Below are 16,260 nucleotides of genomic sequence, written 5' to 3' on the forward strand. Positions count from 1 at the left end.
ATTACCTCAGGTACTATTAATATTTTCTTAGTGTAATTTCGAATAACTTCACTCCCCAGAGCCTATAACCTCAGCCTATTTGTTATTTTATAACTGTAGTTTCTGAAGAAAACAAAATTTTCAATAACAATGCAATTCTAATTAAAATCATCCCAAGCTTTTTGGGTAGAAATTCATGGGTAGATTTCAAAATTTATATGAAATAGCAAAAAATCTAGAATCGCTAACATAAATTTCAAAAATACAAAATCCTTCACCTTGGCATTTACTACTGTACTTTACCTGTGTTGGGTTAGTGATGAGTTACCCGTTTTGAATATTCAACCACTGTTTTCAGGACTTCCCTGTTAGTCCAGGGGTAGGATTCTGTGCTTTCACTGCAAGGGACGCAGGTTCAATCTCCGGCAGGGATACTATTAAGATCACCTGTGCCACGTGGTGTGGCCAAAAAAATTCCATTGCTCCCTTTGGGAGTGGTAATAAATCACAAAATCCTGTTTCTTTGGGGCGCTGCACCACACAGCATGCAGGACCTTAGTTCCTCAACTAGGGATGGGACTCAAGCCCCAGGTAGTGGAAGTGCAGAGCCTTAACCAATGTACTGCCAGAAGTCCCTCTACTATTACTTTCTTGGCTCTTTATCTTGGTATGTTGTAATATTATGTATCTTAGTCAGGTTTCAGATCAGATCAGTCACTCAGTCGTGTCCGGCTCTTTGCGACCCCATGAATCGCAGCATGCCAGGCCTCCCTGTCCATCACCAACTCCCGTTCACTGAGACTCACGTCCATCGAGTCAGTGATGCCATCCAGCCATCTCATCCTCTGTCGTCCCCTTCTCCTCCTGCCCCCAATCCTTCCCAGCATCAGAGTCTTTTCCAATGAGTCAACTCTTCACATGAGGTGGCCAAAGTACTGGAGTTTCAGCTTTAGCATCATTCCTTCCAAAGAAATCCCAGGGCTGATCTCCTTCAGAAGGGACTGGTTGGATCTCCTTGCAGTCCAAGGGACTCTCAAGAGTCTTCTCCAACACCACAGTTCAAAAGCATCAATTCTTCAGCACTCAGCCTTCTTCACAGTCCAACTCTCACATCCATACATGACAACTGGAAAAACCATAGTCTTGACTAGATGAACCTTTGTTGGCAAAGTAATGTCTCTGCTTTTGAATATGCTATCTAGGTTGGTCATAACTTTCCTTCCAAGGAGTAAGCGTCTTTTAATTTCATGGTTGCAGTCACCATCTGTAGTGATTTTGGAGCCCAGAAAAATAAAGTCTGACACTGTTTCCACTGTTTCCCCACCTATTTCCCATGAAGTGATGGGACCAGATGCCATGATCTTCGTTTTCTGAATGTTGAGCTTTAAGCCAACTTTTTCACTCTCCACTTTTACTTTCATCAAGAGGCTTCTTAGTTCCTCTTCACTTTCTGCCATAAGGCTGGTGTCATCTGCCTATCTGAGGTTATTGATATTTCTCCTGGCAATCTTGATTCCAGCTTGTGTTTCTTCCAGTCCAGCGTTTCTCATGATATACTCTGCATAGAAGTTAAATAAACAGGGTGACAATATACAGCCTTGATGTACTCCGTTTCCTATTTGGAACCAGTCTGTTGTTCCATGTCCAGTTCTAACTGTTGCTTCCTGAGCTGCATACAAACTTCTCAAGAGGCAGGTCAGGTGGTCTGGTATTCCCATCTATGAAGAATTTTCCACAGTTTACTGTGATCACACAGTCAAAGGCTTTGGCATAGTCAATAAAGCAGAAATAGATGCTTTTCTGGAACTCTCTTGCTTTTTCCATGATCCAGCAGATGTTGACAATTTGATCTCTGGTTCCTCTGCCTTTTCTAAAACCAGCTTCAACATCAGGAAGTTCACGGTTCACATATTGCTGAAGCCTGGCTTGGAGAATTTTAAGCATTACTTTACTAGTGTGTGAGATGAGTACAATTGTGTGGTAGTTTGAGCATTCTTTGGCATTGCCTTTCTTTGGGATTGGAATGAAAACTGACCTTTTCCAGTCCTGTGGCCACTGCTGAGTTTTCCACATTTGCTGGCATATTGAGTGCAGCACTTTCACAGCATCATCTCTCAGGATTTGAAATAGCTCCACCGGAATTCCATCACCTCCACTAGCTTTGTTCGTAGTGATGCTTTCTAAGGCCCACTTGACTTCACATTCCAGGATGTCTGGCTCTAGGTGAGTGATCACACCATCGTGATTATCTGGGTCATGACGATCTTTTTTGTACAGTTCTTCTGTGTATTCTTGCCATCTCTTCTTAATATCTTCTGCTTCTGTTAGGTACATACCATTTCTGTCCTTTATTGAGCTCATCTTTGCACGAAATGTTCCTTTGGTATCTCTGATTTTCTTGAAGAGATCCCTAGTCTTTCCCATTCTGTTGTTTTCCTCTATTTCTTTGCATTGATCGCTAAAGAAGGCTTTCTTATCTCTTCTTGCTATTCTTTGGAACTCTGCATTCAGACGTTTATATCTTTCCTTTTCTCCTTTGCTTTTCGCTTCTCTTCTTTTCACAGCTATATATAAGGCCTCCCCAGACAGCCATTTTGCTTTTTTTGCATTTCTTTTCCATGGGAATGGTCTTGATCCCTGTCTCCTGTACAATGTCACAAACCTCATTCCATAGTTCATCAGGCACTCTATCTATCAGATCTAGGCCCTTAAATCTATTTCTCATTTCCACTGTATAATCATAAGGGATTTGATTTAGGTCATACCTAAATGGTCTATTGGTTTTCCCTACTTTCTTCAATTTAAGTCTGAATTTGGCCATAAGGAGTTCATGGTCTGAGCCACAGTCAGCTCCTGGTCTTGTTTTTGCTGACTGTATAGAGCTTCTCCATCTTTGGCTGCAAAGAATATAATCAATCTGATTTTGGTGTTGACCATCTGGTGATTGACAGGTTTACTAAAGTGTAATTCTCGCTTTTAAAATGTATACTTTGATGAGTTTTGCAATCAATCTTCTCCTCCCACCAGATCCTGGTAACCCATAATATAGTTTTGTCTTTTCTAAGATGTCATACTCATGGAATCTCAGCCTGTAGCCTTTTGTGACAAGCTTCCTTAGGTGGCATAGTACTTCTAAGAATCATCTATGTTACTGCATATATCAACAGTTTGTTTCTGTGTCAACTTGAGCAGGCTGAATTATGTTTCCCAGAATTCTCTCCATTGTATGCCAACAAGTAGGGTGGGCCCCAAGACACATTTCAGTGTGAAATTTGGAGGGCAGAAATGGAGCAGCAGGCATTTGGGATTTTTTTCCAGGCCCTTTCATAGTTGACACATGTTGAAACTTATCTCCTGGATCAACTGGTTGGTGAGGGGCAGCAGCCAGGACTATAACTGTTTCACTTTTCCTTGGACTGTCCTTCAGTTTCTCTGATTCCTGGGCCAAGTGTGTTCATCAATGTGCCAAAGGGTAACTTCTCCCACAGGATACCCACATCATCAAGGCTGGAGACAGTGACAAGTGACATGGGTCTCAGTCCATCCTCATGGGTTCTAGCTTGTCTGTGTTTCCTCCACTTTGACATCTGTCTTCCTCTCCCAACAGCCTACCCTATGAACTTCAAGCTCCAGAATTAGATATAAAAACAGAGCTGGAGACTACTTATCCAATCCAATAATTGTGTGATGTCAAATCCCTGTGAACAAATCACTCACACATACAGGTGTGCCTGCAAATATCTTAGTAGTTCTGCTTCTCTGGCTGAACTCTGGCTCATACAATGCCTTTTTATTGCTGAGAAGATATCCACTGTATGGATGTATGATTTACTTATCCATTCACCAGCTTAAGGGCATTCAGTTGTTTTCAACTTGGGATCTTGAATAAAGTTGCAATAAATACTCATATACAGGGTGTTTGTATAGACATATCATTTCAAAATATTGTATTTACAAACATAAGAAGGAATAGCTACAAGAGTTAAACGTAATTGCCACCACAGGGAGGAAGGGATATATAAGGGTCTGATATTACACTTTGAATTTTAGAACTTTGTTGCCATAATTAAAAAAAAAAATCAGGGACCCATGCACTTTAAAAGAGAGAATTTTATGATATGTGAATTATATCTCAAAGTATATAATAATATAATGAACAGACTCTGCCAATTTATAATCTAATGTCAAGTTTTATTTACCTTTTTTCTTACAATATGCTGTCATTCAAAATATACCTCATAAGTAACTCATGCATACAGTAGGCACTCTATAAATATTTTGATTTAATAATTAGATATTTTTTAGAATGACTAAAAACCCTGATGTAAAATCCCAATTGGGAAGTGCATAATCCCATCATAGACAAAATATATAACTTTACAATAAACATTTTTATAAGAATTTGCCCAAAAGAGGGAACACTTACAATTTAGAAATTAAAAAATAAAAAGTAAAAAGCAGACGAAACACAATACTATTTCAACATGATCCCTGGATTGGTGGTACTTACAGACCAAGGGCTACCCGCACCCTGTGGCCTTAAGACCATCAGACATTCAGTTAAGAAGATAATTGTATATATATAATAACGTCTTAACTGGAAATGCTGCAAGAATATATAAGCAGTACCCTATGAAAAATGTTATCTATATCCCTTATATGAACACAGGAAAAAATTTAAATATATATTTTATTCTATTTAAAAAGTCAATGCTTTTTATTCTAAGCGTCAAGAATGAGCAACAAGTAAGCATGAAGTCACTTTTATAGCAGCTCTGCTAAATCCTGGGGAATTCTTTGGGAGACAAGATCAAGAACCTTAGTTCAAAAATATGACAAATCCTTACATTAAAAGGTCTTTCAATGTTTACAAAAACAAAACAGGCTGTGACCAAACATGCTAAAGAATTATCTTCTAAGTCCTTATTTTGAGTTAGCTTTATAACTAGGAACATTCACTCCAACTTGAAAAAAAATTACATCACTACTGTGATAATAAAAAAAATAAAAGCCAATAAATACCTAATTTCACAGAAGCAGTTGTGCAAACTTATAAACATAATCAAATACTCCATAGCTATAAAATGAAAGTCTACTAACTATATTTTTCAAAAGCTATATAATTCTATAAAAATTTAAATATGTGGACTGACTATCAATAAATGAAAATGTATATATAAAATACTATTAAGTGAAAAAAAGAAAGATATAAAGTGATTACAACCATGTAAAAGTAAATATATTACAATAACAAATTCATTGAAGTGAATTTAATGTATAGACCCATAAATAGATTCAAATATTCATTAGAGCTTTATCTTTGCTGCTTAAGATTATAACAAAAGAACAAAACAGAATACTGTTTTAGGCAAACCTATATTTTGAAACAACAATACTGAACTATATGTAAACTCCTAAAACAAAGATTTTTAAAAACGTGACTTCTGTATCTCAAGTGTGTCACATGAAAGATCAGTCCACCTTTGCTGATCTTCATTTTTACAAAACCTTCTGGCAATAGTTAAGACAGTTCTAACTGCACTTCTTAAGCAGAAAGGAAAAAATTAAGCACTATTTAAACAAGAAAACTAAATAGCATGCTAACAAAATCTATCTACTCAATCTGTTTTACTCCTGCAAAAAGCCACTGACAGGTTTTAAAAAAACTAATCCTATATACATACTTTACATAACATATATTTATGCTATAAATATTTCAAAGAATGGCTTTTACATAATTCTTTATTTCAATATATATCTTATTAATTTAATTGTAAGTTATGCAAATGCAGTCTTTTAGATTTATAATATTGAAAATTATTCTCTACACAATTTAGAAAATGGCTAATTTCTTGGATAAAACATAGCATATTTTGAAGTCCGAAAGCCAAGTAAATCCCTTATTTCATTTCGGAACTTTGACAGATCTTGGCGCAGTTCGTTTAGATTTTCCACAGTGGCCTGATCTGTGCTTTGCATCTTCTGTCTCATGGAAGTCAAGTAGCGATGCACCAGACAGCACATCACTTTCTGGTAGTTTTCATCTCTCTTTTGCTTCAAGTTTCTCCATTCCTTCAAAACAAAGTGATACGATACTAATAACGTACGTAAGAAAATACTTAAATGAGGTGAATTTTTAAAAAAGTTTACAGATACAAATATATATTTGTAATGCTTTATTAGATGATATTTTTTAATATTCAACATGTTTCAAATAAATATGCCCTGCATATTTGTTTTACTCACTTACCTGTATGCTTATCTTAGTTTAAAATCCTTATAGTAGGGATTAGCAAACTTACGACCCACAGGCCAAATATGGCCCACTTCTTATATCTGACGGCCTATGAGCAAAGAGTGGCTTTTATGGATGAACATGTGTAACTAACTTGATGATGGGGAAAACTAACTTTGAACCCCGATTAAACAAAATGGGTTATTCCAATATAGAATTCCACTCTTTTCATTAATGGACCTATATTATATATAAAGAAGTATTACTCAATTATTGTTTTATTTTTAATTTCATCAATAAAAGTTTTATGGAAATTTGTTTTCTCTCTTGTTATATTACTACCCACATAAAATCTGTAATTTTGTCATGGCCCACAAAATCTAAAATATTAATTACCTGGTCTTTTACAGAAAAGGTTTGCCAACTTCTGGTTTATAGCAACATGGATTGAATTATTCATATATTAAACAACTTTCAAAAAGAATGAAAAAAATATGAGTTCACTCTGGGAGTCACTCTTTATTTATGCTGACAGGCTAGATATCTTGAATATTTTCCTTGTTCTAAAACTGTGAGATGAGAATTCATGAAAAAAAAAATCACACCTCTCTTGCATTTTCAGTAAATATTTATTGAAGCCGTACTTTATGATAGGTTCTATGCCATGCATTAGGGATACAGGATTAGCCCGTTTTCTTAAGCGGTTTTGCTAATTCCTTTATGACTACAACAAATTAGTATAAAACAGCATAAATCTTAGCCCTTAGGACTCTGTATATTTATGCTTTAGGAAACATCTGAAATTACGAATTATTAAAATTATCATGTTGCAGTTCAAACATCTAACTTCTTACCTTCAAGCTGTTCTGCCGTTTAACCTTGCCTTTTGATGTATGAGAGCAAATCCACTTACTCAGGCTACTAATCATATAGCAGATAGTCTTTGGCGAAGGAATGATGTTGAAAGGTGGGGGTAATGTACATTTGTCATCAAAGTAGCTAAGCCACAATTTTGCTCGTGCAAACTTCCATTCTTTGTCTTCATGATTCTATAAGAGGCAAATGAAAAACTAACACAGGATATGATTAGGCATGCATACACACGTACATACATGGTGGGACTGGTATGCACTGCTTAAAACTGTTCAAATGTTTCCACACCTTGGAGGTAAAAATTTTGTTCCAGACTTGCAATTAATATACATTATTTACATTTTAAAACGATTTACACTTAATTTTTAAAAGATACTAATTCTTAATTCTTTTAAATCTTTGGTTGTCTTACCTACTATATACATTTGGTATGACCTGAAGAGAATATAAACATTTTATAAGAATGAATACTTACTGCTATCAACTGAAAACTTTTATGAAGCATTGCCACCAGCAGCTTGGTAAGTACTATCACAACCACAACGTTGTATGTCCCAACAATAACAGCTCCGACGAAGGACTGTAATTCTTCTCCGTAGCTAAATCTTGTGACAAAGATTGCCACATGTGCTAAGGAGAAAATATACCAGAACAAAGCAAAGCAAGTGCCGATGAACCTGTCAAGACAATGATATTTCTATTTGAAAGGCATTCTAAGACGCTATTTAGCAAAGATAAAGAATTTATTAATACAACATTACATAAAGAATAGATATTTTGTAAAATAACTAAGGATGGACCCAGCATCACAGATACTATAAACAAGGAAACAAACTCAAAAGGAAGACAAACCATTTCTGTTTAATCTCTTACTACTGTTCTTTCACAACACAGCAGCCTATGATCCTATTAATACTTAACAGGACCGTGCCACTTCTTTATTCAAAAACTTCAAATGGCTCTCAAGCTCCAATGCCCAAAGTCCATACAAGAGCCAACAAGGTCCTACGTGAGCCTATTATCTTTCCTTTTTCCCCTTCCTTTTTTTCTTTGAAGTATAGTTGATTAACCCCACCTTCTTCTCCCCTTTGGTAACCATAGGTTTGTTTTCTGTCTGTGAATCTCTATCCTGTTCAGCATATGCATTCATTTGTATCATGTTTTAGATGCCACAATACATTATATAGTATTTGTCTCTGACTTATTTCACTAAACATAGTATTACCCAGGTCCATGCATTGTTGCAAATGGCAGAATTTCATTTTTATGGTTGAGTAACACTCCAGTGTGTGTGTGTGTGTGTGTGTACACACCCCATTTTCTTAATCCATTCATCTATTGATGGTCCTTTACCATAGGGCTCATATACATTGGCCTATATCTACTTGTTTTAAACTGACAGTCATTTAAGTTCAAACACATTCTAAAAGATCTACACTTTTTGTACCCACTCACCCACAGTTTTTGATGTCATATTTTACATCTTCATGATTATCTCTCAACTGTTTACTGTATTTATAGTTGCTTTTATATTTTTTCTTTTAATCTATCACTTTTTAAAGTGATCTTCAATCCTTACTCTATACCTGCCTTTCCTAGTGGGATTTTCCCTTTCCTATAGATTCTTATTTCTTTTCCATTTAGAGAAGACCCTTCAACATTTCTTTTAGGGTAGGTTCCATATTGATGAATTCTTTTAGTTTTTGATGCTTTGTTATCTCTCTTACTATTCTAAATGATGATCTTGCTGAGTAGAGTATCCTAAGTTATAGGTTTTTCCCTCTCAGCACTGAATAAATCATGACTCTCCCTATCATCTGCAAAGTTTCTGCAGAGAAATCAGCTGATAACCTTATGCAGTTCCCTTGTATATGCCTCTTTTTCTCTTGATGCCTTTGGAATTCTAACTTTTGCTACGTTACTTATGATATGTCTTGATGTGGGTCTGTTTGGTTTCCTCTTTCTTGGGACCCTCTGTGCTTCCTGTACCTGGATATCAGTTTCCTTCTTCAGGTTTGGGAAAGTTTCTGGCGTAGTGTCTTCAAATACATTTTCAATCCCTTTCTCGCTGTCTCCTTCTAGAACTATTATGTGAATGCTTATTTGCTTAATGTTATCCTAGAAATCTAGTGGACTGCTTTTACTTTTTTTCCCTTTGTCTTCCTTTCTGCTGTTCTGATTGGGTAATTTCCATTATTCCATCTTCTAAACCACTTATGAGTTCCTGTGTGTCACATAGTCTGCTATTTAGTGTTTTTTTATTTCAGATATTGAATTGCCTATCTTTGTTTTAATATTTATAATTGATTGATAATGTTTTACAATATTGGTTTGATTTCTGTCATACATAAACATGAATTAACCATAGGTGTACATACTGAATTGCTTATTTTTGAGTCTTTTTTTATATTTTCTAGTTCCTTGCTAAAATGATCTTTGTTTAGATATGTTCTCTTGATGTAAACTAATTTAGTTAGGATTTTTATTACCAATGATTTGAATTCTTTATCTGGTTAATTATTTCTGTTTCATTATCTTTTCAAGGTTTTTCTCTTTCTCAAGTAAGAGTAGTTCCTCTGCCTTTTCATTTTACTTAACTTTCTCTGCCTCTATGAATTTAGATGGAACAGTTGCCTACTGTGGTCTTGAAGAGGTGTTCTTATGGGTGTCCCCATAGGATTTGGTGGGATGGCTGGATTTGATGCAAGACACCAGTCTCTCCTCAGGATGTGCTGGCAGCTCTCACCTTGGTGGGGGGAATGGCTGGAGATGGAAGGTCTAGAGCCCATGCAGGGTGTGAGAAGGGACATCTCTCTGCTCAGTGGCCATCACCGCCCTGTGGTCAGGGGTGGGATCTACTCCCAAGCTGCTGGAGTAGAAGCCCTGAGAGTCAATCTGGAGCTGGATCTGCTCCTTTTAAGTGTGTGTGTTTTTTCTTCCCCCCACACCAGGCTCTTTGCCCCAAAGGAGGGGAGTGCTGAAGCAAGTGGGGCTCGTGTACTTACAGAGTCCCATGCGCTACCTGTCTTAAGTGTCCATGGCTCCGTTCAGATGCGGCCCGTGGTTGTGTTTCTTCCCTGGTCATGGCCACTGAGTGCGGCACTGTGGTGTGGAGCGAGTGGGGCCAGAGCATTCACTCAGATTGGATTTGGGCACACAGCAAGGTGGTCACAGGAAACCCAGCAGCTATGCTGCTGTCAAAACTATGGATTGCTTCCAGAGTGCCCCTGGAGTAAGCTGCAAGAACAGCGACTACCTCCTCCCCTGGGCTACACTCCAGGACTGAGTTGCCTCTGTGTCTCAAGAGTCTTTTCCCAGGTCCTGATGCCCTAGATCCAGGGACACGCTGTGAGGTAGAATGAGCAGCGCTGGGGTATTCACTCAGTTCAGGCTGGGGAGAGCAGTGAGCTGGTCAGAGGAAACCTGGCAGCCACTTGGGCAGACCTCCCTCTCCCCTAGCCAGGGGCAAGCCAGCACCTGCACTCCTCATGAGTTGGAGTCCAGGCTTCTCTAGTCTTTCTATGTGTCCCAGGGATTCTCCAAACAACCAGCTAAGGCAGCTTGTCTCCTATGCATAAACCCCAGACTAGGAGAGTCTGTGACTTGACCCACTCACTCCCCAGGGTAAGTGTCCGCCTGTGTAATCTCCCTTTTCCTTTGAATCCCCCGTAGGGGTACAGGTCCTGATCAATCACCTTCTCATCCTACCCAATTACCTGTGTACCTTTCTTACAGCCTTGGTTGTATTGGGGTCCTTCTGCCCATTTCTAGCTGGCTTTCACTGAGAATTATTCCACATGTAGATGCATTTTTGATATGTTTGTGGAAGGAGGTGAGCTCCATGTCCTCTTATTCTCCCATCTTGATCTGTTTTATTCCCCATTGAAAATTTAAGTATTAGTTGCTCAGTTATGAGCAACTCAGTCATGAGCTGAGTCATGAGTTTTGACCCCATGGACTATAGCCTGCCAGGCTCCTCTGCCCATGGGATTCTTCAGGCAAGAATACTGGAGTGGGTTGCCTTCCCTTCTCCAGGGGATATTCCCGACCCAGGGACTGAACCCAGATCTCCTCCATTGCAGGAAGATTCTCTACTGTCTGAGCTACCAGGGAAGCTCAATTCCGCATTACCTTCCTGAGTCAATCTACAACTCTTCCTCTGATTCACTACATACCATCTAGACTTCTGGCTTTTCCTTGAGCATGCTAGTTATACTCTCATCTCAGGGCGTTTGCCTTTGCCATTCCCTTATCTGCCAGCTCTCTTCCTCCAGATTCTTCTTCATGACTTGATCCTTCACCAGCTTTATAGCTTTACTTGAATGTCATCTTTTGTGAGGGCTTCCCTAACCTCCTATCTAACTAAAGCTACACACCCTCTTATACAAAAATCCTCCTTGGCCCAAGCTTTCCTTGGGCTATTGGTCCTTATCAATATTGTATAATATCAGTTCAGTTCATGTCCGACTCTTTGCGACCCCATGAGCTGAGCACATCTGGCTTCCCTGTCCACTATCTCCCTAAGTTTGCTCAAACTCATGTCCATTGAGTCGGTAATGCTACCTAAACATCTCATCTTCTGCTGCCTCTTTCTCCTTTTGCCTTCAGTCGTTCCCAATCTTTCTCCAATGAGTCAGCTCTTCCCATCAGGTGGCCAAAATACTGCAGCTTCTGCTTCAGCATCAGTCCTTCCAGTGAATATTCAGGACTGATTTCCTTTAGGATGGACTGATTGGATTTCCTTGCAGTCCAAGGGACTCTCAAGAGTCTTCTCCAACACCACAGTTCAAAAATCAACTTTTCAGCATTCAGCTTTCTTAATGGTCCAACTCTCACATCCATATGTGACTACTGGAAAAACCATAGCTTTGACTAGACAGACCACTGTCGGCAAAGTAATGTCTCTGCTTTGTAATATGCTATCTAGGTTTGTCATAGCTTTTCTTCCAAGGAGCAAGTGTCTTTTAATTTCATGGCTTATTCTTATTTTTACTGCCTGTATCACCTCACCAGGAAATAAACTCCATGAGAGTAGCTTCTGTTCACTGATACTTCATTTCTTTAGCACTTAGAACAGTGTCTGGCATATTGAAGGTGTTTGTTGTTGATGAGTATCAAATGATTCATGACAAGTAAGTATTTCTTATTCAAAAGGCATATCTTAAAGAAAATATGAAGTTCTAGTTCTATAGGTATGAATTCACACGTAACAGGGCAGAAAGAAATATGTTTACTAAAAATTTAAAAGACACTCACGAATGGAAGGTGTCATTGCTTTGCTGTTCACAGAATATGCCTACACAGTCCTTCTGTTCTTTGGGAGTGTAGCCTTTATCATACAGTTGTGTCAGCCCAATTGTGAAAGAAAACAAAACAAGAAGAAACATTCCAAGAAATTTTCCAAAATCTTGTAACATCTGTCCCATTGAAATCTGTGGAAATATTACATAGGTGTTCATTAAAATCATCTGGAAAACAAAAATATGAAAAACTAAATGACCAGGCAAGAAAATATATGATCCACAAGGCTATTCCTCTTTTTCCCCTGTGAGATATTTGGCACTTTTAAACATCAAAAACCCAGTTACCAGACAAAAAGCCATTCTGATCATGCCAGCACTGTGAGTGTTAGATGGTACATTTCTTGAATCTGGACCGAGTCTGCAGAAGATAGTCTTGCTATGAAGGCAGAGGAAAAGGCATGGAAATGGAAGAAAAGGCCTAATTTGCAAGTGATGAAAGGAAAATTTCTTGCTAAAACCTAAAGGGAAATAAATGCTTACATTTCTAGTTTCGTAAAGTTTACAAATACAAAACCATTTTGACATTAAGTTTTCAAATTTTGTAACCAATTCTAAACCACTTCTTAAAGAACAGCATTTCCTCCTTGAGGACTGACCTAATCTCTGTTGCCAGGGTGATGAATTTTCATTTGAGGTCTATTAAGAAAAAAGTATATGAGTTAAGTCAAATGAGAGGGTCTAATATTTGTATGTGAGTATCTTTTGTAATTTAGATATGTGTAGCGCATCTGGCAATGGCACCCCACTCCAGTACTCTTGCCTGGAAAATCCCATGGATGGAGGAGCCTGGTAGGCTACAGTCCATAGGGCTGCCAAGAGTCGGTCATGACTGAGTGACTTCACTTTCACTTTTCACTTTCATGCACTGGAGAAGGAAATGGCAACCCACTCCAGTGTTCTTGCCTGGAGAATCCCAGGGATGTGGAAGCCTGTTGGGCTTCCGTCTATGGGGTTGCACAGAGTCGGACACGACTGAAGCAACTTAGCAGCAGCGCATCTGGAAGCTTTATTCAAGCCTAATTTCATTCTCCTTCAATACTCTTTCAAAATCTGGGGAATAGGTGCTTTTCATAAATTCCATACAAATTTGGAGACTAATTTAACATAACCTTTTGACCCTGAAATTCTATGCCTAGGAATTTAGCCCATAGGAAGTACACAAAGATGCATTACATACAAGGATTTTCAGTGGAGCATTGTAGCAAAAATTAGAACATTCTAAAGCTGTTGTTACAAAGAATGGAGTTCAATGTGGTGACGTAGAAAGGTACCTAGAAAATATTACGTCAAAAAAAGCAAGGTACATGATAGTATTATAACAGCTATTTTTTAAAGAATAGATCAAATATATTTTTTCATATAGATAAAGTTTGATATGCACAGGAAATTCCTGAAAGTTTACACAAGAAACCATTAACAGTGCCTACCTATAGGACTAGCGGTGTGGAAGGCAGACTTTCTCACTTTACACTCCTTTGAATCGTCTTTGCTATATGCATTTTTTAAGATAAAAAAAACTTAGTGTTTAGAAATAATCCTTCCTCAATGTAACCAGGTCAAATTTATATAGTTTGTTAATCCAATTTCAAATAAAATTCTGAACTGCCTCAAGCCTGCCAACATAACATATGCCAGTTGCCAATGTTACAAACAGTAGGAGCAGGCAAGTGGCCAAGCCCCTCCAGCCTACTAAAGGGAGCCAGCTAATTAAGTAGAAGAGGTGCTAAAATTTTCAGGCACAGGACAAGCTAGTGTTTCAGGCAACTTGGAGTGGAGAGGTCCACCAGGCCTGATGTCTGTGCATTTGATCAGCATGTGCTAGTTTTCAAAATCTCATGCTTCCCTCACTTGGCCCTCTTGCAAAATTCTGATGGAAGAAACAGAGAGCTTTTAGAATTGGAAAGCTCAAACTGTGTGAGAAAGAGAAGAAATCCATTTCTCTCTTCATCAAGGATAGCTTTATTATGTCATTTTGGAAAGAAATCATTTATTCAGATTATAAGTGCTTAGAATAAAGCCATGTCATGTTAGTAGAGAACCTAATAATGTATGACGGTTAAGAATACAATAACTGCTTTAGATAATGATAGAAAAGACTAAATTTGAAGAAAATTTAGACACTGCGAGCTTAAAGGTAATTTCAAAAATTAAGTCCGAAAGTAAAATTCTTCATTTAATATTACTAAGTTTTAAAGACAAGTGTAATTCAATTTCAGTATCAAGATGAGCAATAATTGATAAGAACACCACAAACTTCATGACTTGTTTTTTAAAAACATGATATTAATCCTTGTATAAGATGGAAGAACCAAAATTACCTACAGTGGATATCACTGACGTGGACATTAGCTTGAATATGTGAAAGGCAAACATGAAAAGTAGTAAACTAATTTTAGTCTGAGAAATATTACAAGGCTTATTTGTAAAAATAACAATCATGCTTCCTTAAATATTTATTTTATTTATTTAAAACTAGTTAGCAGTTTTACTTGAGAAATGTGAACAGTAAGTAGTAAAAAACATAGTAATTTAAAAATTAATATTGAAATTTATACAATAGTATACACAGAAAAATATTTTCCTAGTAATCAGAAAAATGGAAATTAAAGAAAACTACTACGATAATAGAAGGAAAAAGGAGAACACTAAAGCTATGAATGTGATGAACATATTCTTTTTTTGTGACTGAAAATTAATACATCCTTTTATATACAAATACCGAGGCACCATGAGAATCCTATCTTTTAATAGGTTAATACTACTTTTAAGATGTATTATCTAGGAGCCCACCAAGGCTCTTTTGTCCATGGAATTCTCCAGGCAAGAACACTGCAGTGGGTAGCCATTTCCTTCTCCAGGGGATCCTCCCAACCCAGGGACTGAGCCTGGGTCTTATGCATTGCAGGCAGACTCTTTACCATCTGAGCCACCAGGGAAGCCCAAGACATCCTTATGTGTGCTCTGTCACTCAGTCGTGTCCAACTCTTTGTGACCCCATGGACTGCAGCCCACCAGGCTCCTCTGTCCATGGGGTTTTCCAGGCAGAATACTGGAGTGGGTTGTCATTTCCTATTCCAGGGGAATCTTCCCGACCTAGGGATCAAACCCAAGTCTCTTGTGTCTCCTGCATTGGCAGGTGGGTTCTTTACCACTGAGCCACCTAGGAAGCCAAGACATCCTTATGAAATAATTTAACATAAGAAAAAGCCTCATGCACAGAGCACTATGTAGAATAGCAGACATATGCTAAATGCCTGATAGAGGAAAGAGTTGATATCATTAGGGGGCATATCATGTGTTAAATTTAAAAAGTTGTTGACAAGAATTACAAAAATAACTTCTAGTCATTCTTCCAAATCTTTCTTGAGACAAACCCATAATTATCTGTAGAAAAGTTCTATCTAATCAAGCTGCTGCTGCTGCTGCTAAGTCACTTCAGTCGTGTCCGACTCTGTGCGACCCCATAGACGGCAGCCCACCAGGCTCCCCCATCCCTGGGATTCTCCAGGCAAGAACACTGGAGTGGGTTGCCATTTCCTTCTCCAATGCATGAAAGTGAAAAGTGAAAGTGAAGTCGCTCAGTCATGTCCGACTCCTCGTGATCCCATGGACTGCAGCCCACTAAGCTCCTCTGTCCATAGGATTTTCCAGGTAAGAGTATTGGAGTGGGGTGCCATTGCCTTCTCCAATCTAATCAAGCTATTCATGCCCAAAACGTCCTTTATATCTGTCAAAATAATCAAAGTGGACTACGTTTTTCACACCATATACAAAAACCCGAAGCCATAAAACTCCTATAAGAAAACACAAGTATGCTTTTTGTCACTGTATGCTTTTTGTCACTGGTCTTAGCAATACATCTTTGGATAT

At 38.1% G+C, this 16,260-nt stretch overlaps 1 protein-coding gene across 8 annotated transcripts in view; it reads right to left on the reverse strand.

Annotated features, from left to right (window-relative positions):
- Positions 1–4,149: 4,149 nt before the first annotated feature.
- The window catches only part of TRPC1 (transient receptor potential cation channel subfamily C member 1), a 62,703-nt gene continuing 50,592 nt past the window's right edge, over positions 4,150–16,260 (reverse strand). For 4 of the 8 annotated variants that reach the window (XM_027544259.1, XM_027544251.1, XM_027544295.1 and 1 more), the window contains 4 exons: positions 12,344–12,519; positions 7,563–7,764; positions 7,069–7,263; positions 4,150–6,051 (listed from right to left, as the gene is read on the reverse strand). In XM_027544259.1, coding sequence (XP_027400060.1) covers positions 5,824–6,051; positions 7,069–7,263; positions 7,563–7,764; positions 12,344–12,519 — 801 coding nt within the window. In that variant the 3' untranslated portion in view covers positions 4,150–5,823. Of the gene's footprint in view, positions 6,052–7,068; positions 7,264–7,562; positions 7,765–12,343; positions 12,556–16,260 lie in introns of all 8 variants that reach the window. The other 4 variants (XM_027544242.1, XM_027544233.1, XM_027544285.1 and 1 more) reach the window with 1 other exon arrangement.

This window comes from Bos indicus x Bos taurus, chromosome 1 (assembly GCF_003369695.1).
Source record: "Bos indicus x Bos taurus breed Angus x Brahman F1 hybrid chromosome 1, Bos_hybrid_MaternalHap_v2.0, whole genome shotgun sequence".
Taxonomy (NCBI): Eukaryota; Metazoa; Chordata; class Mammalia; order Artiodactyla; family Bovidae; genus Bos; species Bos indicus x Bos taurus.